A 23,916-nucleotide genomic window follows, 5' to 3' on the forward strand; every position below is an offset into this window, starting at 1 on the left:
GGCCCGCTCGGCCCGCCTAGGACAACTTTCCGAAAATCTAAAATTTATTTGGAAATCGGAAAATTCAAATACAAAAAAAAATTAGAGTTTGACTTCAAAAATTAAATTCCGATGTCCGTGGATGCTCGAAGATTTCAGCGGACGATAGGCTCCAGAATTTTTCGATCAGTTTACCTGTCACGGATTTGGTCACCCCAGTCACGGATTTGGTCACGAAGTTTGATTCCTCCAGAATGCTGAAAGCCAAGGATTCTGAAAAAAATTTTATAAGTTAATAGAATTCAGCTGGGAATCCTAGATAATTGACGTCGAAATGCAAGCATGCTTCTCTGGTTGGCAACTTTAAAGGCGCATATCTCAGTCCCTTTAAGAGATATCTAAAGTCTGATAATTATCGAAATGTAGCTCGTCAAATTTCCTACAGTTTTACAGTTTACAAATTTTAGCTAGCCTTTATAGTTTTTGAGGTATGCGCCTTTAAAGTTGGCGTTGCTCATCGCTCCTTGGAGTTGCATACTTCTACTTTAAGTTGATTTATCTCAGTTCCTTTGAAAGATGTCAAAGATTAGTCAATTACAAAAATGAAGAACATGACATTTCCAATATTTTAATTTTTTAATTATGTTTATAGCGTTTTCAGAACTTGAGATATGAATGTTTGAAAAATGACTTTTTTTTTTAATTTTGAAAAAAAAATTTTTTTCAATTGTTGTTACCTTGGGTTGTGTATTTTTTAGAAACATGGGTTTTATATCAAGATGTTGCACATTTTGTGTTCTTTGTTTTTGTGGTTTGTAGTGTTATGCTTGCTTTTGTAGTTTTTGAGATCTGCGCCTTTAAAGTTGGCGGCGCCCCTCGCCTGCATTTCTTCTCAAAGGAGGGGTAGCACCAACTTTAAAAACGCATATCTCAAAAACAACACAAGTTAGCTTAAATTTGTTAATAAATAAAATGCGTAAAATTTTATGATCTACATTTTATCAGTTGACAAAATTTTGATAGCTTTTAAAGAAAGTGAGATAATTTAGCTCAAACGTTAGTATGTAAAATTCAACTTACAGTGTAAAATCCTAAAGATCCTTCATGGCATCCTCTCTGCCTTCAATCTAAGAAATTGATATGGAAAATTGGGAAATAGTAAATAAACACCCACCACTCGGTTTAACATTCATCTCTGTGTTTGGTTTGAGATTTTCGGAAAAATCTGAAATTTTCAGCCTTTTCAAAAAAATTCAAAATAGTGGAATTTAATATCATTTTGTAGCTCTTTTTAAATTCTACATTTTACGTTTTGAATCAAACCAAAATTCCAATTTTGAGCCGAGTTATGAAACTTTAAAAACGCATAACAAATGCAGGATCCGGGAGCGAGAGGCGCCAACTTTAAAGGCGCATAACTCAAAAACTATAATAGCTAGCTAAATATTACAAACTGCAAAAATAAAGAACACAAAATTTCCCACATTTTGATACAAAAACCATGCTTCTAGCTAATACAAAACTCAAGATATGGAAATTTGAAGAAAAAACAATTTTTTTCAAAAAAAAAAGTCATTTTTCAAACATTCATAGCTCAAGTTCTAGAAATGCGATGCACATTTTATATTAAAATATTGTAAATTTAACGTTCTCCATTTTTGTAGTTAACTGACGTTTGATAACGACGTATGATATCTTTTAGAAGAATTGAGATAAGTCAACTTAAGGTAGAAGTATGCTACTCCAAGAAGCGAGGAGCGGCGCCAACTTTAAAGGCGCATATCTCAAAAACTAAAAAAGCTAGCTAAAATTTATAAACCGTGAAACTGTAGGAAATTCAAAGAGCTACATTTTAACAATGACAAATTTTTGACAGCTTTCATCGTTTTGGAGATATGCGCCTTTAAAGTATTTCACACCTACCACTCGTTGTACATCCACCGCTGATTTTCGTTTTAAGCGAATCTTTGGAAGAATCTGAAATTTTCAGCGATTTGCTATAATTTTATGCTCCGAAACTCACTTTTTTTTACAAAATACGGAAGATTTATAGGAATAAAATTAGCGAAATTTTGAGAAAAAATAGGTAGGAACTTTCCAGAATCCATTCATTCAAAGGATTCTTCTGGAAAGTTCCGAAGAGTAAAGTCGTCATTTAGGGAGAATAAGAGAGTAGAACTGTGTAGCTGGGGACGCGCCTTCTCGTTGTCTGCGTCTCTCCATTTCCCCTTCTCTCTCGTTTATCTATTATTTTGAAGGTTGATGCCTTATCTGTGCCCTTTAATCGGATATTTAGAGATCAAAATGTGATTATTAATCTCAAAAAGTTGGATTTTTGGTTTTCTGATTTTTTATTAGTTTTTAATTAAAGATAATTGTTCAGCTAATTGAGAGCTTCAAAATGAGTATAAACATGGCCATATGCCCTTTTAAAATAGTTTTAAAGCCCGAAAGCTTATACATATTTATACTCATTCTAAAGCTGAAAATTTGCTCTTTTCAAATCATTTTAGAAATTCAAAATTTAATGACAATTTAAAAAGTTATAGTAGAAAATGTTCTGTAGATTTTAATTTGATTTACTTTGGTTCTCATAAAAGATATCTAAAAATTGTCAACTGATAAAATGTTGGTTATTTTATGCTTAACATTTTATCAGTTGACACTTTTTTGATATCTTCTATAGGAACTGAGATATTTTGGCTTGAAGTTGTTATGCATATATTTTCTTGTATATCTCTTCAGAAACCGATTTTTCAGAAAAGTTGTCTTTCACAAAAATGCAGCTCGTTTTTTGTTCGGTCTACCCTAAAATTTTCAGACAGATCTGCTTTTCTTAAGCTGTTTTATATGATTTTTAACGAAATTCTTCTTTTTCTTTCTTTTTTTTTGAAAATTTAGGTTTCCCTCCTAAAAACGACACTCCGATATCCCGCTTTCCCGCTAAACAACGCGCGCTTTCCCCCGCGCAATTTGAATTTCAAAGCCTAATTCTTCCGATTTTTATCGATTTCCGCTGACTTTAGAACGATTTTTTCATTTTTCCAGCAAAAAAATGGCTGAAGCCGCTTGCAAAGGTTTCACCGCACTCAACACCATCAAAACGATCATTGCGGAGCTCAAAAAAGTAGATAAATCGTTCACACCGGCATCGGCTCAGTATAAATTCCTTACCGAGCAAATGAGAGCCGATCAGGTGACGACTCGGCGGTATTCCAAGGCGGAAAATGAGTCGGAGAGCGTCGCGAAGCTCTATTTGAGCTATATTCAGGGGTAAGTCGGGATTTTAAGCGGGAAATTTGAAAATTTTGGAAAAAATTTTTTTTCCAGAACTCGCCGACTAAACGAGCTTCAGGATCGATACAAGGGTGGCGAGAAGACCGTAGAAGAGAGCGCGAAACTTGTTGGACTCAAACTTCCAGAGAGAAAATATTAATTTTTCTAAAATTTGAATTTTTTGGATTTTTATAGTTTAGGACCTTTTATAAATCGTTTTTTCCCTGTTTTCCCTTGATTTTTCCTGCTCAAATTCGGTTTTTTCACCGTTTTATCCAATTTTTTCGCGTTTTTCTGATTTTCAGGCAATTGTTCGATTTTCAGCACTAAAAATGAGCAAGACACCTGCTCCGGACACTGATCGGAACAAATACGCGTGGCTGGTCCACCCGGCGAAGGATCTGGTCGAGAATTTCTCGATTGATGTGTTGAAAGTGAGAAAATAGCGAAAAATCTTGACTTTTGGCTCAGAAAACCGATTTATTAGCTAAAAAATGCTCAAAAATCGAATTTTTGACATTTTTTCAACAAGAAAAAGGCTCAAAAATTGAATTTTAAACATTATTTCTAGCTGATAAATGCTCAAAAATGGATTTTTAAACAATTTTCAGCGAAAAAAAAACTCAAAATCTTGATTTTTGACCCAATAAAACTAATTTTTATCAAAGAAAAACTCAAAAAATCTCGATTTTTCGCTCCAAAAATCCGATTTCCTAGCTGAAAAGTGCTCAAAAATCCTGATTTTTCGCTCAGAAAACTGATTTTTTAGCTAAAAAATGCTCAAAAATGGATTTTCAGGAGCATTTTTGGCGAAAAAAGGTCAAAATCTTGATTTTCGACCCAATAAAATTGATTTTTAGCTAAAAAATGCTCAAAAATGGATTTTTTAAACTCAAAAAACCGATTTATTAGCTCCAAAAATGCTGAAAAATCGAATTTTTGAGTCATAAAACTGATTTTCTAGCTGACAAATGCTCAAAAATGGATTTTCAGGAGCATTTTTGGCGAAAAAAAGGTCAAAATCTTGATTTTCGACACAATAAAACTGATTTTTTAGCTCAAAAATGCCCAAAAATCAAATTTTTTGACATTATCTCAGCCGAAAAAATCTCAAAATCTTGATTTTGAATCCAAAAAAACTGATTTTCTAGCTAAAAAATGCTGAAGAATGAATTTTCAGGCTCTTTCCGGCTATTTGGAGCAAATCCAACGCGAATCCGATGCTCAGGAAGGGGTACAAGACGCGACGGCCGGCGCCGTTTTCCAATTCTTCGATTTTCAACAAGCCTGCCGGATTCTGACCGGATCCGCTGGGGTCTACGCGAAAAAAGTGGATCACGTGCTTGAATTGACACTTTCAGGTAGGGGAAGTGACTGAAAATGGGTGAAAATGGCCTAAAATGGCTCAATATTTGCAAAAATTGGTCCAAAAGAAGCCGAATTTAGTGAAAAAAGCTGGAAAATCCGAAAAAACGCCCCAAGTTGGCTTTAAAACAGTCTGAAATTCGCATGAATCGGTTCTAAATGAGCCAAAACCCGCTGAAAATCGCGTAAAAAATATGAAAAAAAACGGCGGAATTGGTATTATTGAAATTAGTCGAAAAAAAGGTCGAAATTGGTCTAAAATGGCCTAAAACGAGTGAAAAGTGGCTCAAAATGATCAAATTTGGTCCAAAAAGAGCCAAATTAGACTGAGAAGTGCTAAAAATTCTGGAAAATAGCTAAAATTTACTTTCAAAAATTTGCCTGAATTTGGTCATAAATATGCGAAAATCCTCGAAAAATCTTTCAAAAACACAGAAAATTAGCTCAAAATAGTTAAAAAAGTCCCAAAAATCGGTTCTAAATGAGCCGAAATAGCAAGAAATAGCGTAAAAACTGCTAAAATCAAAGCTTGAATCACCAAAATGAGCCATATTTTATGAAAAATGGTCCAAAATTGGTTGAAAATGGATAACATTGAAATTAATCGAGAAGTGACCCAAAATCCCCTGAAATCGGCTGAGATTGGCTGAAATTAGTCAAAAATGAGCCAAAATCCCTGAGAAAACGTTCAAAAACACAGAAAATTAACCGAAAACCGCTGAAAATAAGCCCCAAACTTGCTCAAAAACACAAAAATTGACTGGAAAATGGCTTAAAAGGCTTAAAATAGCTAAAAATTAGCATAAATCAATTCTAAATAAGCTGAAAAAATCGCTGAAAATGAGCTGAAACCCGCTGAAAATCGCTGAAAAATTACTCAAAGACAGCGAAAATTGGCTCTAAATAGTCCAAAATGGGTCGTCTAAATTTGGTGAAATTTGGTCGAAAATGACTCTGAAAAGCTCTAAAAACAACCTAAATTGCATAAAATTGCTTCAAAAAGCCCAAATTTGAAGCGGAATGAGCTCAAATGGCTCAAAATTTGCTTTAAAATAGCGGAAATTAACTCTAAATGGTCCAAAATAGTTCAACTTTGGTGAAAATCGGTCGAAAATGACTGTGAAAAGCCCTAAAAACTCCTAAATTGCTTCGAAAATCCCAAAAATGCAATAATTTTCAGTGATGGACCTGATGGAGAACAAGGAACCTGGAAGTGCTGAAAATGGCGGAAAGCGTGGGCGTGGAGCGAGAAGAGTCGTGAATCTTGGATCAACGAACTACGATTTGGTGGATATTTGGGCGATCAAAAGGGAGGCTCTTCAGAACTATGATAAGGCTGTTAAAGGTGAAAAAACGCTGAAAAATGGATATTTTTAGGGAAAATTCATGAAATTTCTGTAAAAAATAGCCCAAAAATGGTCAGATTTGGCTAGAAAAATCGCTCGAAATGAGTGTTTTTAGCAGAAAATAGGTCAAAAACAGTCGGAAAATCACGGATGTTGTCTTAAAAAGTTAAATTTTCGAGCTCAAAAACGCATTTTTCCAGCTTTTTTAACCTAAAAATCTCACTTTTCGCATCTAAAACCACAAATTCTATCGGAAAATGGCACAAAAATTGTATTTTTCAGCTGAAAAATCGAATTTTCAAGGTTTAAAAACCAAAATTTGCGTCTTAAAACTGCCAAATTTGAATCCCTATTCTATGAAAAATGTTTTTAGGTTGAAATTTAACATTTGAGGCCCTTAAAAATTGAATTTTTGAGCCAAAAAATGAAATTTTGGGTTTTAAAACTCCAATTTTCTTGGATTTTCAGACCCAAAATGACATAATTTTAGTCAAAAATGATGATTTGCGGCATTTTCCAGACCCAAAATTCGGAAAAATACGATTTTCAGACAATTTTAGGTGCCAAAAATTCATATTTTGCCGTAAAATTACGATTTTTGAGTCGGAAAATCCCCAAAAATAAGCCCGAAAATCTGAAAATCGCCTAAAAATTTTGATTTTTAGCAGAAATGGGCCAAAAAAATGGGTCAAAAACAGTGGGAAAATCAAAGATTTCGGCTCGAAACGTTGGATTTTCGATCTAAAAATCGAATTTTGGACCTCCAAAACCTCACATTCTATCGAAAAATGACACATAAATTGACATTTTTCCGGCAAAAATTGCATTTTTCAGCTGAAAAACCGAATTTCACATCCAGAAAGTAGTCCTACACGCTAGAATTTTTGACGTTACGGCGATTTTCAGACACTTCCAGCTCCCCAAACCTCGATTTTTTACATCAAAAATTGAAGAAAAAACGATTTTTCAAGTCGAAAATTGAGTTGCTAGGATCAGGAAAGCTGAAAAACGGGGTTTTTTTGACTGGAATCCAAGATTTTCAGCTATTTCAAGTGCTAAAATTCGATTTTTAAGCCTAAAAATCTCTAATATATTCAGAAGAGAAGAAGGCGATCGACGCACTTCGAATGGTGGACAACGCGGAGATTCAAGAAGCGCAATACGAGCGAAAATCGTGTCTAATCGAGAAGCCGACACAGTTCTTGTTCAAGCTGGATTACGGTCAATTGATGCGAACCGACGAGCAGATTCAAAACGCTAAGTCACGAGCGGATGTGATTGGAAAAGTCAAGGACTTCTATGTGAAGACGTCGGAGGTGATTGGGATGGAAAATAGTGAAATTTCGAAATTTTGATCTTCAAAATCACGAAAATCGCCCAGAAATCATGATTTTCAAAAAAAGTAATTTTAGCTACAGTAACCTTAGAAGATGTGCAATCGAGTTACTGTAGACGACAAAAAAGTTATGATTGGATTACGGTAGGAGAGGAAGGTTACTGATAATGATGATCGTTTTGACATCTACAGTACCTCCCCAGCCACACGACATCCTCCGTTTCCAGATTGTCTACAGTAACCCAAACTGAATAACGATCTACAGTAGTCAAACTTACTGTAACTAGGGTTACTGTAGTTCTAACTGTTAACGTAGACGTCCTAATGCAAGCTACAGTAACCCCAAAATGCTGATAAGGTCTACAGTATCCAAGACAACAGTAAGATATAAAGCTCTGGCTTGGGATACGGTAGATGTTACTCTAGCTAGGATTACTGTAGCCTAGATTACAGCTCTTTACCCTTCTGAAGTATGATTAACAGTAGCTACGATGACATCTACAGTACTCCCAGCCACACAATATCCTCTATTTCCAGATTGTGTACGATCACGAAACGCTGATTTCCCACGACGACTACGCGAAGAATGTGGGCGAATTCACTCTGCCAGGCGCCAGATGGATTCCGGATAACAAGGAGTTGGCGGCGAACTTTGGTGTCGCTGATGTAGAAATCGAGCTGGATGAGGAGCAGGGAAAAGAACAGATCAACGCTTATGGACCGTATACGGATCCCCTGTCGGGTCGTGAAGTCGTCGCACCGCCTCGTTGGTTCGTCGAACAGGAAGCTACTCGACAGCATCTGGAGATTCAGTCACGTGCCACGTCACGAGCCTCGAAAGCAGCGATGAGGGATTCACAGGGAACACAGGTGAGAGATTTTGGAAATTTGAGGCGTTTTGGGTTACTGTAGCTCTTATTGGAGCTACCGTAATCCGATCTACAGTATCCCTGACCACTGTGAGACAAGCTTCGATTACTGTAGATTTTAGTTTGAAAGGAATAAAAGAGCTACTGTAACCCGAACTACAGTATCTCAGACTAATTTGAAATAGCTTGGAATACTGTAGGACGTGCGTTCGCTCAAATTACAGAGCTCGGATTACTGTAGCTTAGGTCACTGTAGATCCCTCTTCTTCAGTTTGGGATACTGTAGATCTTACTGTAGTTATAATTACGGTACTGTGGAAGGATACAAGGCTACAGTAATCCAAGCTAAAAATGAGACCTACAGTATCCATCCTAGACTACAGTAGGATCTGAAAATTTCGAAAATTGTAGATCCTAATTGGAGTACTGTACCCTCCTAGTCAGGTCAGCTACAGTAATCCCGGTTTTTTGCCTTCTTGGGTTACTGTAGTAGATTACTGTAGATCACTCTTCTCTAGTTCGGGGTACTGTAGCTCAGATTACAGCTTGTTTTTCTTTTACAGTTTATCCCATCTACAGTAATCCAAGATTGCCAAGATCCAATAGTTGTAGATCGGTTGGATTACTGTAGACTAGCTGTTGAGATACTGTAGGTCTTACTGCAGTTATGATTACGGTACATCCTACTGTAGAAGGTTATAGAGCTACCGTAATCCAAGACCTACAAAATCCTATAGTTGTAGATCCTAATTGGATTACTGTACCCTACTAGCTCGCTACAGTAATCTAATTGTAGTTCCTACTGTAGCTAGGATTACTGTACCCTATTTCCTAATTACCGTAACTCTCTTCCAGAATACCCAACGCTACTCCCAACGTCAATCCCAGCCACTCATCGAACGTCACCGTAACAATCTGAATGAATTCGTCTCGTTTGTCGAAGGACGAATGAATAAGAACCGCCCGTCTACTCATTTGAACACTGGCCTAATTGATATGTTCGTCGACCAGTTTGGCGACGAAATGGGCGGAGCCAGCGAGCCGATGGGCGGAGCCAGAGACCAGAATTATGATTTTGACGACGATTTTGGAGGGGATTTCGGTGAAGGAGGGGACGAGGACTCGAACGATTATGTTCGAAATTTGACACGGAGAAATGTGAGGAAGGAGGCGGCGCCGTGGGATGATTTGGAGAAGATTAAGATTCCGTTGTACACCGGGGATGAAGATTTGCCAGGTAAAAATTCGATTAAAATGAGTGAAAATCGGGCTGAAAGTCACTAGAATTGGCTGAAAATGATGGAAAATAGGGCTTAAATGACCTTGAAATTCGTTGTAAGCGGAAAAATTGGTCCAAAATCGCTCAAAATGACCCAAAACGAACCAAAAAAAAGAAAATATGGCTGAAATTGGCTTTCTAGGCCATGACCTAGGTTTTTCGTGACCTAGATTTTCGTGACCTAGGTTTTCATGACCTAGATTCGTGACCTAGATTTTTCTGGGTCATGACCCAGTTTTTCCAAGGCACGACCTAGATTTTTGTAGGTCATGACCTAGATATTATAGGTCATGGCCAAATTTTTCGTGACCAACATTTTCATGACTAAGATTTTCATGACCTAGATTTTTCATGACCCAGATTTTTCAGAGTCATAAGCCTGTGATTTCGAGCCGAAGTGAATGAAAGTTGGCTGAAAACGGGCGAAATTTGCCCATAATTACCCTGAGAAGGCAATTTTTAATAGCAAAAATTCATGAAAATCGGCCAAAAATGATGAAAAATCTACTGAAAACGGCGATGTTCAGCTGGAAAAATGACCAAAAGACTTGATTTTTTAGCGTTTTTGAAAGTGAAAGTTTAACTGAAAATTGGCTAAATTTGACCAGAAAAACTGTAGGCTTTGACTATTTTCAGCCTAATTTTAAGCCAAAATGGTTAAAAATCTACTGAATAATAGGCTGAAAATTTTGTAAAAAATGACAAATTTTAGCTAAAAAGTCCCTGTAAAATCTGTAAAAAATGGTCTAAATTTATCTTAAAATAGGCTGAAAATGGCTGAAAACGACAAAAATGAAAATTTTCTCGAAATGATATATTTTTGGGTTTTTGAACGAGAAATCTGTCAAAAAATAGTCTGAATTTGGCTGAAAATGGGCTGAATTTGTCCAAAAATCAGCCAATTTTCAGCTCAAAAACATGTAAAAATGACCATTTTCCAACTGAAAAACTCTCCAAATTTGTAGTTTTTAAGCTGAAAAATGACCCAAAAAATGGTTCAAATGTGTGAAAATTGGCTGAAAATTAACCTAAAATATTCGAAATTCCTCGAATTTTTTCAAAAATTTGAGCGTTTTTGAAAGTAAAAATTGCCAGAAAACGATCCAGAGATTTGTCAGGAAATTATCTGATAATTGGCTGAAAATCGCCCAAATTCCCTCAAGTTTCCCAAAAAATCGATTATTACAGTATCCCGAAAACCAGTCAAAGCCGTCTTCAAAACGCAACCAACGCCCTCCGAATTGCTCCGTCGCAAGCAGCTTCGCCAATCGAAAATCCAAAAATCGCGTCGTGACGAATTCATGGAGACGCACGACTACCTCCAGGACTTCTACTACTGGAGAAGTGCCGCGCGTATCAACCCGAATAAGGACTGGAAAATCGAGGCACTCCGATCGTCGATTCTCACCGAAAAGAAGCGGCGAATCAGGGAGAAGACGCAGAAGATTCGAGAGATTCGAGCTCAGAGATTCCAAGCGATTCGTAGGAAGCCACGTGGCGTTCCGGTGGAGGAGTTTGAGGGAATACAGTTGGGTGGTGGTCCAGATGAAATGGTTTTGGAGAATGATGGAAATCCAGAAGAGCATGTGGTTGGAAATCGAAGAACGATGGGAGTGGAGTGTGAGTTTTCTGGAAAGCTGAAAATCCCGAAAATATTGAAGAAATGGCTTGAAACGGGCTGAAAATGGAGCTAATAATCTGAAAAAAAACATCTTTTTCACCGATTTTCTATTGATTTTCAGCTTAAAATTTGCCCAAAACTCGTCAGAAATTGACTAAATATCGCTGAAAATCGAGCTAAAAAAGCTGAAAATATTGAAAAAAATTTCTTGAAAATCGCTGAAAATAGGCTGAAAAATCTGAAACAAACGTATTTTCAAACGATTTTCAGACAGTTTTACGCTGATTTTCAGTCAAAGTTTTGCCCAAAAAGTGCCTGAAAATTGTCTGAAAATCACTGGAAATTGGGCTGAAAACGCTGAAATTTTTGAACAAAAACAAACTTTTTTCAAACGATTTTCAGTCCGACATTTGCTCAAAAATCGCTGAAAATTGAGCTGAAAATTGCTAAAAAAAAAGGCTGAAAAACTCTGAAAAACATATTTTTCAACAATTTTCCGTCGATTTTCAGCTAAAAATTTGCTCAAAAATCGTCAGAAATCGACTGAAATTTATCTGAAAATTTTGAAAAAAAAAGCGTTCTGAAATTTTGAAAAATTTAGGATAATTTAGCTGAAAATCGATGGAAATAGAGCTGAAAATCTTAAAATTGGCCGAAAAATCGTCTGAAAAGTGAGCTGAAAATCTAGAAAAACTGAAGAAAAACCGTATTTTTAAACGATTTTCAGACAGTTTTTAGCCGATTTTCCGTTTGAATGGTCCGAAAAATCGTATGAAATTGGCTGAAAATTTGAAAATTCTAGAAAAATCGGTCTGAAAATCGCTGAAATTGTGAATAATCTATCAAAAAAAAACCGTCTGAAAATTGAGCTGAAAATGTCGAAAAATCGGGAAAAATCAACCGGAAAATCTATGGTTTTTTGCCTATTTCCCTCGATTTTCAAGCCATTTCTCCCAGCTTTTTCAGATTTTCAGCTTTTTTCAACCTAGAATTGTTCAATTAGCCAGACTATATCTGAAAACTGAGCGACTTGGAGCTGAAAGTTCTTAATTTTGTGGTTTTTCTCAAAACTGACTGAAATGCATTGAAACGCGAAAAAATTACTTGAAAATTGCAGTTTTCTGGCTCCTAGGGAGACAAACTGACCAGAAAAATCGATTCCGACAGAAAAATCTGAGCGATCTGAGCAACGTTTTTTTTACTAGTTGACGAATTTCTCTAGAATTTTTCAGATAAATTTTCAGCTAGATTTTTTCCATTTTTTCAAAATTTCAGCTCGATTTTCCTCTAATTTTGTTTGTAATTTTTGCTAAAATTCGATTTTTACAGTCGACGACGTCGTTGATGAGGATCTAGCCGCTGAGGTGGAACTGGACGAATTCGGTGGTGGTGGCTACGATATGGACATGGATTACGATGGACAAGTGGACCCACAACACCAAATTGCCAATCCGGCGACCGCTCCAATGCCAGACTACGATTTCGAGGCACCGTCGATGGGTGGGGATACGGTAGCAGCAGCTGCTGCTGCTGCTGCTCCAACGAAACCATTGCTATTCGAGGATATCGATGATGCCGAGTTGAATACGGTCATCAATTTGCCCGGAAGCTTGTTCATTAATAGTGAGTGTGTTAGATTTTGAGATTTTGGCATGAAAATAGGTCGAGAAATTGTTGAAAATGACTCAAAATGACCCAAAAATCAGCTTTGAAATTTTCAATTTCTGGAATTTCTGATTTTCCGAATCCTTGAAAAATCCAATTTCTAGAATTTTTGGAATTTTCGGAATTTTCAGAATTTTTTGAATTTTCGAATTTTTGAATTTTTAAAATTTTTGAATTTCCGAATTTCAGAAAATGTCTTAAAAATTGTTGAAAATGGTCTGAATTCCAGCTGAAAATTATCTAAAATCTAGCTGAAAATTAAAATTCCCTAAATATTGTTTAAAAATTTCCCGTAAATTCGTTAAAAATTGCCCAAAATGACCCAAGAATGGTCCAGAATACCTTAAAATTCGTTAATAATCATCAAAAATTACTCGAAATTCATTGAAAATGATCCAAAAATAATTCAAAAAGACCCAAAAATCGTTTTAAAAATGGTTCCAAATGGCTCAATAGTGATTTTTTAACGATTTTTTGCGAATTTCCAAAGATTTTTAGTCCAAAATCAGCTGAAAATTGGCCAGAATGACCCCGAAATTCGTAAAAATGGTCCAAAATCCTTGAAAATCTTCAAAAATCGCCCTTTTTCTCATTCCAGAGGCCCTTCCACTGCTCAAAAAGTTTGCCGAGCACAAAACGGACCGTGACCAAATGGCGTACGAAATGGCGAAGGCCTATGAAGACGTTGACGTCGCCGTGTCGTGTCTTCAGGATCAAGTCGACAAGTGGCATCAGAAGATGGAGCCGATTCTGGATGAGGGAGAGACCAGGAAGGAGTATGATGTGAGTTTTTGGGCTGAAATTGACTGAAAAATAGCTGAAAATTGGCTCAAAATCGGCTTAAAAGAGGCAAAATTGGGCAAAAATGATCTAGAAATGCATGTTTCAGGATTTATCAGATTCGAAATTTTCTGAATTTTCAAAAAAAAATCTATGAAAATCTTCATTTTTAGGCTAAAAAATCTGAAAAATGAGGGTTTCCAGTTTTTTTGGTGTCAAAATTTCAAATTTCCATAACTTTTTTCATATTCGACCTAGACTAATAAAAATAGTTCCATTCGATTTGCCTTGTTTTCAGCTTCAAAATGAGTATAAACGTGCCTAGGTTACTGTATCTTTCAGTAGTGGTGGGTACGGTAGCGAGCTTAACGGCGCATACGGAAACCTTACACTGCGCTCCTTTAATTTTTGAGCTACAGTAACCTTGCGTATGCTCATTTTGAAGCTAGGCCTTGAATGAAGAAAGTTATAGCATACTGTAGCTTAGTTCATTGCTCAGATTGAACAGAATTTCCAATTTTCAAAAAATCAATGTTTCCAGGTCCACCTCGTTGGCCGTAACGTTCTGGCGAACTACGATCAAGCTGGCGAAACGAAGCGTCTGATCGACCTGATCCTAGGTCGACCATGGTTCGAGATTAGTCGATACTTCCTCGCTTGCCTGTTCATGTGCAATATGGGAAATGTGATGGTTGATGAGGATCGAGAGCTCCCGCTGGAGGAACGAATCAATACCATGAAAATCACACTGATCCATAAGAATATGCACTCGGATCAGATTGCGAAGCTCTCGGCGCCCGATGAGTAGGCCTACTGTAGCCGTTGGACTGATAATTTATTGATCTAAATACTTGCTTTTTTTATGTTTAAAATGTGTGATTTTAAGCTGAAAAATGTGTATTTTCAGCCGAAAAATGCTGATTTTGGACCCCAAAATCTAGAATTTTAAGCCAAAATCTTTGATTTTTCGATTAAAAAATCTAAAAAATCGCCCCCAAAAACAAGGGCTTTCCTGCTGTAAAATGTGAATTTTAAGCCCGAAATCGTTGATTTTTCTAAATTTTAGTGATTTTTTGAGCCAAAAAATGGCGATTTTCGGCGAAACTTTCAGCGATATCTTCTGTTTTTTCGGCGACTTTTGAGCTAATTTTCGCCAAATTTTAAGCTAGAAATCTATGATTTTCAGCCGAAAATCTATGATTTTGATCTCAAAAATTCTGAATTTTAAGCCGAAAATTTTCGACTTTCCGGGCAAGAAATGTCGCTTTTTGGCGATTTTTCGGCCCAAAATTCTTGATTTTTTAACAATTTTTTAAATCAAAATTTACATTTTTTGGGACATTTTTCTACTTTTTCAGCTTTCACATCTCAATATTTAGATTGTTTTTCTCTACTTTTTTCCTTCAATTTCTAACATTTTTTGTCGCTTTTTAATGTATTTTTTGTTTTGAAAATCCTCAATTTCTGTGTGTGAAATTCCATTCAAATAATCCCATTTTTCCCGAATTTCCAGCCAAAAAATTCAAAATTTTTGGAATTTTTGGATTTTTTTAGAATTTTCAGAATTTTAAAAAAATTGAATTTTCAAAAAACTTCTAAAATTACCATTTTCAGCTTGTTTTTTTTGGCTGAAAATTCAAATTTTTTAGAATTTTCAAATCTGAAAAAATGCAAATTTCAGCTTGGCTGAATTTTTTGGCTGAAATTTGAAATTTTCGAAAAAAATGGAATTTCAAAAAAAGTCGTTTTCTTTATCTCAAAAATTTTTGTTTTCAGCATCATTTTTGGCTGAAAACCACGCCCATTCCAGTTACTTTTTCCATGTGAATCTCTCTTTCTCTGCGTCTCTCACTTTTACATGTGCTCTCTCTATCCCTCTCTAGATATCTCTCTGCTTATGTAACGACGGTTTTATTGATATCATTATTATTATCATTATCAAGATTATGATTAAATTGATTGCTCAGAATTTTGAATTTTAGAAAATTTGAAAAAATCGAAAATCGACAAAAAAGTCAAATTGGAGCTCAACTTGTAGGCATGATTGCTCAGAATTACTTAAATTTGAATTCAAAGTCCCAAATCATAGTTCAATGTTCCATGAGTCGCATATGCATTCATAAACTCGGCCCCAAATTCGATGGGCTGGGTGACGGACTGGACGACGTCGGAATTCAGAATCCTCTCGAACCACGCCGTCAATTTTGGGAATTTTTGAATTCCCGGAAATCCGCGAATCGGAAGATCGACGACGTCGTCGAGGCTGGCGGACCACCAGATTTTCTCGAAAAACGGGAATGTGAGATAGTCGGGGTAGCCGGGGGCGGAGCCTGGAACAATTTGAATTTTTGAATTTTTAAAATTTCAAAATTTTGACGTTTAAAAATTTTCGAATTTTCGGATTTTTGAATTTTCGAAATTTTGAATTTTTTGGATTTTTCGAATTTTTGAAAATTCGATTTTCGGATTTTTAATTTTCAAAATTTTTGAATTTTTTGAATTTTTGAAATTTCGAAATTTTGAATTTTTTGAATTTTCGAAATTTTCAAACAAACCTGCATAAAAATCATGGACCAACAAATTTTCAGCCTGTTGCAATACTTCAAAAACTTTTTCCTGTTTCTCATTTTTCAAATTTCGATCTCTCATCACTGCGAACAGTTGGGGGACAGCATGAGCGACCTGAAAATTTGAATGTCAAAGAGATGCAAATGCGCTCTAATGACAAATTTAGTGAAAACTGTCCCTGGAGCGCGTTTACACCAGTTTAGGCTGTGCAAGCGCGCTCTACTGCAATTTTTAGAAGTAATTAGCGTTAGAGCGCATTTGCAGCTTCTGAAATGTGGGAAAAGCGCCCTAAAGTACATTCGTCGTATCTTCAAGGGTGCAAGAGCGATCCACAGCTAATTTGATGAAAATTAGCATTGGGGCGCATTTGCAGTTTTCAATTTTTAGGTTTTCTTCCAAATTTTCAATTTTCTCCTTGAATTTGCATTAGAGCGCTCTTGCAGGCTCGAAAAGTCGAAAATTCGAAAATCGCAAATGTGCTCTATCGCTAAAACTGATGTTACAGCGAGTAACGCTAATTTTCTCTAACGCTAATTTTCGCCCAAATTAGCGTTAGAGCGAAATTGCATTTTCTAAATTTTCTCATTAGAATTTTCAGATTCTTTTCCGAATATTTCAATTTTTTAAACGATATTCGCAACAGAGCGGTTTTGTCAAAAGTTCAAAAATAGCAAACGCGCTCTAATGCTAAAATGGCATTAGAGCACATTTTTATACTATTAAATGGTGTGTATGAGTAGAAAATGCGCTCCACTGTCAATTTTCATGTAAATTAGAATTGGAGCGCATTCGCTGTATTCCAGATGTGTCAAGTGCGCTCCAACGTTCAAAGAATTAAGGGAAGTTAGCATTGGAGCGCAATTCCGATATTGCAACTATCAATAGAGCGCACTTGACACGATTTGGTGTAAACAACTGCGCTCAACCGATAATAATAGAAAAATGAGCATTAGGGTTAATTTTGGCAAATAGCAAATGCGCTCTAACGTAAATTAGCGTTAGAGCGCAGTTTCTGCATTCCATATGTACAAGTTCGCTCCAGGGCGAACAACATAAGGGAAATTGGCATTGGAGCGTGTTTTTCAAATCTTGTTTTTGCAAAATGCGCTATGTTGACAATTCGTTACCATAGTCAATCTCTCAGCTAGCAGCTTCTGCTGAACCTTCTCAAATGGATCCGTCGGCAGAATTCTGGATTCGGGAAATGCGTCGTCCAAATATTCTGGAATGAATCCAGACTCGATCACAATTTTTCCGTCATGCTCGATGGCGGGCGCCTTTCCCTGATAGTGTTTAGAATAGAACCATTCCGGCTTGTCGGTCACATTTAGGTTGATCACTTCCGCTCTGGAATTTCAAGCTTTAGTTTGGTAAAATTGAAAATTAAGATGGGAAATTGAATTTGTCGGGTTTGAAGCTTTGAAATGAGCCTAAACATGATTAGGTTAGGTTTTGAATAAAGCGAGTTATGCTAAAATGAAAATTCGAAAAATACATTTATTGGTTCCAAAAATTTCAAATTGCCATAACTTTTTTAATTTGCGAGTAAACTCATCGAAATAGTTTTCATTCGACTTGTTTTGTTTTCAGCTTCCAAATGAGTATACGCAAGGTTACTGTAGCTCAAATATAAAACCAGCGAGATGTAAGGTTACTGAATGCGCTACTGAAAAATAAACCACTACTGAAAAATACAGTAACCTAGGCATGTTTATACTCATTTTGCAGCTGAAAACATGAGCAATCTAATGAGCTAAATTTCATTAGTCTAGGTAAAAAATGAAGGAAGTTGTGGCCTTTTCAAATTTTGACACTAATTTTTTTTCTCCCAAAATTTCAAATCACTATAACTTTCTTCATATTAGATCTAGACTGATGAAATGTAGACCATTTGATTTGTCTTGTTTTCAGCTTTCAATTGAGTATACGCAAGGTTACTGTAGCTCAAATATAAAACCAGCGAGATGTAAGGTTACTGAATGCGCCTTTTAGGTAGCTACAGTACCCACCACTACTGAAAAATACAGTAACCTAGGCATGTTTATACTCATTTTGCAGCTGAAAACATGAGCAATCTAATGAGCTAAATTTCATTAGTCTAGGTAAAAAATGAAGGAAGTTGTGGCCTTTTCAAATTTTGACACTAATTTTTTTTCTCCCAAAATTTCAAATCACTATAACTTTCTTCATATTAGATCTAGACTGATGAAATGTAGACCATTTGATTTGTCTTGTTTTCAGCTTTCAATTGAGTATACGCAAGGTTACTGTAGCTCAAATATAAAACCAACGAGATGTAAGGTTACTGAATGCGCCTTTTAGGTAGCTACAGTACCCACCACTACTGAAAGAAACAGTAACCTAGGCATGTTTATACTCATTTTAAAGCTGAAAACATGAAAAATCAAATGAGCTAAATTTCATTAGTCTAGGTTGAAAATGAAGAAAGTCATGGCATTTTTAAGTTTTGACACTAAAACATTTGGTTCCAAAAATTTAAAATTGCCATAACTCCCTTCATTCTAAACCAAACCTAGTCATGTTTATACTCCTTCAAAAGCTCAAAACACGCTAAATTCAAAATTTCAAATTTCGTACAGCACAACTCACTCGATTCCCTTCGCTGCAACATAGATCATGGCCCGTTCTGCCCATGGGCAGAACCGCATGTTGTAAATTCGGAATTTTCCAGAAGCCAGAGGTGGCTCCGGGTCCCCTTTACGGATTGCTTTGGAGGTGACACCCGTTAGTGTCATTTTCTGAAAAAAAATGGAATTTCAGAAAAAGTATATCAGTTGAAAAAATAATTTTCCGAAAAGAAATGTTTTTCTTATCAATTTTTTTCTATTGATAGTGATAAGAAATTATGTGATGCAACTAGTAAACAAAGAGAATATATCAAAAATTATGTAATAAGACCAAGAGAAAGAATTATGGAATTTTTTGAAAATTTGAAAAAATAGGAATTTTTGGAAAAATTCCACAAACCTTGCCTGGCCTAGGAAAATCTAGGCCACAGTCGGGAACACTTTCCAGTTCGAAATCTGGAAAATACTGAAAATCCGGGTCCAAATCCACCATTCTCAACCGCACGGCTTGTAAATAACGCTCTAAGACGGAGATGTCTCCTGAGTAGTCTGGAAGTTTATTTTAAAGGCGCATATCTCTAAAAGGGGCGGAGCTAACTAAACTTTGTTAACTATGAAAATGTAGAAAATTAAATTTTACACATGTTATCAGTTGACAACTTTTTGATAGCATTTTTAGTTTCTGAGTTATAAGTTTTTAAGTTATGGGCACTGTAGAACTGGCGGTCTAAGGCGCCTCGAAATTTAAAGGCGCATAATTCATAAACTACAATTGCTATTAAAAAGAATTAAAATACAAAAATGTGTAAAACTTCATAAGCTACAAAATCGTAGTTGGTAATTTTTGATAACGTTTTTAGTTTCTGAGTTATGCGCCTTTAAAGTTAAAGCGCCCTTCAGAGCTTACCTACCCCCGCCCAAGGGGCGCCTCTAACCTTAAAGGCGCATATCTCAAAAACCTAAAAAGCTATTAACAAAAGAAAAAATACCAAAATGTGTAAAATTTTATAAGCTACAAAATTGTAGTTGGTAACTTTTGAGTAGCATTCTTAGTTTTCGAGTTATGCGCATTTAAAGTGAAAAGCGCCCTTCAACGCCTGCCTACCCCCACCAAAGAGCGCCCCCAACTTTAAAAGCGCATATCTCAAAAAGGGGCGGAGCTAACAACTTTTTGTTAACTATGAAAATGTAGGAACATAAATTTCACACATTATGTTAGTTTAAAACTTCTTTATAATTTTGCTGCTTTTTAATTTATGCGCCTTTAAAGTTAAAGCGTCCTTTAGCGCTTACCTACCCCCGCTCAAGGGGCGCCTTTAACTTTAAAAGCGCATAACTCATAAATCACAATTACTATCAAAAATAAGTAAACTACAAAAATTTGTAAAATTTTATAAGCTACAAATTTATAGTTAACAACTTTTTAATGGCTCTTTTAGTTTTTGAGTTATGCGTCTTGTAATCTAGCCTCACCATCATCATTGGTTCGGTTGATGCAGTTCCCATCAGTGTTAGAACTCGAGGGGTCCATTTCAGGAGCTGGAAATAGCCGAAAAATGGATTTTAAAGCTTTTTAGTCAATCTCAGAAAGCAAAAATGCACATTTTCGAAAATGTGATCTCTCTGGTTTCCATGGAAACCGGAAAAGAGAAAAATGTGTAAATATCTATTTAGAGAAAAACATGAGAAATTTGGGATAATTGTATGTTGTAGAAATCTAAAAATTAGAAGGATTGTAAATCTAAAAAAGTGCTGAAAATTCGGAAAAATTGAAGAAAAATATTCATATTTGCTGAAAAACAGAAAAAAAATCCTGAAAAATCTGTAAATCCAAGAGATTAGAAATTCCTTATTTTGCAGTAAACAAGATTTTTTCAGCGGAAAATTTGAAATGGGATCGGGAAGATCAGCTGGTGATTTCTGAAAAAAAACGTCGAATTTCTGATATTCTGGAAATCTGAAAATTAAAAAATCTGTAATTTCTAAATTCCCCATTAATCGAATTTTTGGATTTTCGAGTTTCTGAAATTCAAAATTTTTGAATTTTTTAGATTTTTTATCTGACCAGCACGAATCTGAAAATTCTGAAACTTTTAAAAAAATTGTAATTTTGAAATGTTCTGTATTTTCTCCGATATTTCATTCTCCAAGGAAACCGGATTATTGTACTTTCAACCGATTTCTGATTATGGAATTTGTACTTTTATGATAACAGAAAAAAAAACTTGTTCCAGGTTTTCTGAAGACGTCATTATTCTAGCGTCTTCTGAATTCTGAGAAGACGTTATAAGATTTAGGGTCATTTCTTCCTCATTTTCTTTTGATGTTCGATGATTGTTCGGTGAAAAAAACGACAGTGAAAAAGAGGAAAAAAAAGGGAAAATAGGAAAAAACGAGTTTTTTTTTCCGTAGCGAAAAATCAGAGATTAGATAAAAAGGAAAATTTGAAAATACGGAAATAAATGTTGCGAAATTGAAATTCCGAGACAACTTATTGAAAACTTCAGATTTTCAGATTTTGGAAAATCCCAAAAAATTCAAAAATTGAGAAATTCAGATTTCCAGCAATCCACCGTTTCGAAGTTTAAAAAATTTAGGAAATCTTAAAATTTAAGAAACCTCAGAATTACGGATGTTTCGAAATCAAGAAAGTTCATCAATGTAAAAAAATCTGAAATTTTGATTTTCAGCTTATCACAAACTCAGAATTCTGGAAATTCCAAAAATCGAAAATCCCCAATTTTGATATTTTCAGACTTTCAAATTTCCAAAATCGACTGAATCAGAGTTTTCGATTTTCATAGTTTCAGAAGTTCCAAAAAGCAGAAAATCCGAAATTTTTACAAATCTGGGAATCCTACAAAATCGAACATTCCAAGTTTTCAAATTTGCAGATTCTCAGATTCTCAGAATTTCCAGAAAGTCAGAATTCCTTATTACAAAATTCAAGAATTCCAAATTTTGCAGATTCTCAACTTCACATTTTCATTCTTAGAATCAAAATTTTCCAGTTTTTGAAAAATTTATCCCTTTTTCCAAGTTCCCCAAAAAGCCGGTCCAGATATTTCTTTAAAAAAGAAAAACCAGATAATTATCATTAATCATCCAATTAGCCCAATAATGTTATCTATGAAATCCTATATTTTTCCGATTTTTCCCATAAATCGGGCCTAGATAATTACCCTAATTACCCTAATTATCCCAAAAAGATATTTTCTTATCATATCCTTTCATCCCCATAAATGATAATAACTTTTTCTCTCATCACTCCCAATTTTTCCCATAAATCCGACCTAGATGATTACTAATTATGCCTAAAATCCCTTATCATTTATTTTTATCTCCAATAAAAGATAATAATTCTCTTTCTAATCACAATTAATCGTCGCTTGGGGGGAAATTGGAATACATAAAAATTCCAAAGAAGACAAAAAAGACAAAAAAGAGAAGGAAAACTTTTTTACGCGCTGATTTTTTTCGATTTTTTTCTTCCTTTTCCTCTTCAGCCGGACCGGCAGATAGCAAGTTTTTTTTGCCAATCCCCCCCCCCCTCACTAAAAGGGCGAGGCCTCGGGAAGCTTCTCCCTAACCATCTACCCTCCACCCCACCCCAAACCCTCTATATAAGAATTCAGAAGACGTCAGACACCTTCAGACATCCGAAATGTCAACAATCGGTTATATTGGAGCTTCCCTGTGCCTTGTAGGAGTTCTCTCATCCCTATTCTCAATCTCTCACATCGTTTCTGACATCAATTCTCTTCGTTCCGAAGTTGAAGGTCGTGTCGATGAGTTTAAGGTTCTTGCCGATGACACGTGGCAACGTCTTCTGATCCTCCAATCTCCAACTGGGGAAACCGAGAATGTGATGCCCTCGATCTTCCGTTCCAAGAGATTCGTCTACCCAGGAATGTGCAACTGCGACAGCAACTCTCAAGGATGTCCAGCAGGACCACCAGGACCACCAGGACTTCCAGGAAAGCGTGGAGACGAAGGACAGCCAGGAGACCTCGGAAGAACTGGAGCCACTGGAATCTCTCTCGCTGCCGTGCACCATATTCCAGGAGGATGTATCCAATGCCCAGCCGGACCAGCCGGACCACCAGGACCAAAGGACCAGTTGGAAATCAAGGGTTCCCAGGAGTGGTCGGACCATGTGGACCATCTGGAGACGATGGACAGCCAGGACCACAAGGAGTTCAGGGAGATAAGGGAGCGCAAGGACCAAAAGGCTTCGATGGAGCTGATGGACCAGATGGTATGCCAGGAACCGCTTACTTCCCAGGAGCACAAGGACAGCCAGGAGAGCCAGGATGGTTGGGACAACCGGGACTTCCAGGAAAGCATGGAGAGCCAGGACAGGATGGAGAGGAAGGACCAAAGGGAGCACCAGGAACACCGGGAGCCAATGGAAGAGATGCCTATCCAGGACAACCAGGAAAGGCTGGAGAGCCAGGAAGTGTTGGTGAGTGATTCGGAATTTTTGAATACGACAAAAAATTTCTTATGCGCCTTTAAATCTTGTAGTTGCCAAGAGCCCTAAACTTCAAAAGCGCATATCTCAAAAACCAAAATAGCTATCAATAGGTGCTAAATTACAAAAATGTAGCTTACCAAATTTTGCACATTTTTTGTAATTTATATATTTTTGATAGCATTTGTGGTTTTTGAGTTATGCGCCTTTAAAGTTTGAGGTGACCTTGGGCGCTGTGGGCAGGCGCTAAAGGGTGCCTCTAACTTTAAAGGCACATATCTCAATAAATGGAAAAGCTAGCTTAAATTTGTTAATTGTTAAAATGTTTTAAGTTTTATTGGCTATATTTTTGAAATTTACCCCTTTTTGATACAACTTTTAGTTTTTAAGATATGCGCCTTTAAAGTTAAAGGAGTCCTTCAGCGCCTGCCTACCACAGCGCCTGATGGCGTCTCTTACTGTGAAGGGGCATATCTCAAAAACCGTAACTTCTATAAAAAAAGGTTAACTAGAAAAATGTAGAAAACAAAATTTCTTTCTCAAATATGCCTATTTTTCCAGGAAAGGACGCCAACTACTGTCCATGCCCAGCCCGCCGCGATTCCAAGACCGAATCCGTCCACGAGCCACCAGCAGCTTCCCAAAATGGAGGATACAGAAAGGCCAAGAGACACTAAACAGTGGAAATGTTATTTATTTTTGTTTTTTCTGCATAATGAAGCTATTTTTGTTTCAAATTAAATGTTCAAAAAACAAAAAAAAAGGAAAAA

The 23,916-nt window shown here is 36.2% G+C and overlaps 3 protein-coding genes across 3 annotated transcripts in view; 2 read left to right on the forward strand and 1 right to left on the reverse strand.

Annotated features, from left to right (window-relative positions):
- Window positions 1–3,034: 3,034 nt before the first annotated feature.
- On the forward strand, window positions 3,035–14,324 carry Cbr-kle-2 (the record flags this gene model as incomplete). The annotated part of the gene is made up of 12 exons (XM_002642656.1): window positions 3,035–3,252; window positions 3,310–3,382; window positions 3,561–3,689; window positions 4,436–4,616; window positions 5,801–5,965; window positions 7,065–7,282; window positions 7,840–8,172; window positions 9,027–9,408; window positions 10,639–11,070; window positions 12,401–12,694; window positions 13,335–13,519; window positions 14,058–14,324. The coding sequence occupies 12 exons, from the start codon at window positions 3,035–3,037 to the stop codon at window positions 14,322–14,324; spliced, it is 2,877 nt and encodes a 958-aa protein (XP_002642702.1).
- A 1,262-nt stretch (window positions 14,325–15,586) lies between these two features.
- Cbr-gsto-1.1 lies at window positions 15,587–18,840 on the reverse strand (the record flags this gene model as incomplete). The annotated part of the gene is made up of 4 exons (XM_002642657.1): window positions 15,587–15,846; window positions 16,072–16,198; window positions 17,212–17,431; window positions 18,695–18,840. The coding sequence occupies 4 exons, from the start codon at window positions 18,838–18,840 to the stop codon at window positions 15,587–15,589; spliced, it is 753 nt and encodes a 250-aa protein (XP_002642703.1).
- A 3,496-nt stretch (window positions 18,841–22,336) lies between these two features.
- CBG12293 overlaps window positions 22,337–23,916 on the forward strand; it is a gene marked incomplete at both ends in the record, with an annotated part of 2,777 nt that continues 1,197 nt past the window's right edge. Inside the window, 2 exons of the mRNA XM_045244547.1 lie at window positions 22,337–23,137; window positions 23,708–23,875. Coding sequence (XP_045094820.1) covers window positions 22,337–23,137; window positions 23,708–23,875 — 969 coding nt within the window. The remainder of the gene's footprint in view (window positions 23,138–23,707; window positions 23,876–23,916) is intronic.

The sequence above is a fragment of the Caenorhabditis briggsae genome (genome assembly GCF_000004555.2).
Source record: "Caenorhabditis briggsae complete genome, chrIII, whole genome shotgun sequence".
NCBI classification, from domain to species: domain Eukaryota; kingdom Metazoa; phylum Nematoda; class Chromadorea; order Rhabditida; family Rhabditidae; genus Caenorhabditis; species Caenorhabditis briggsae.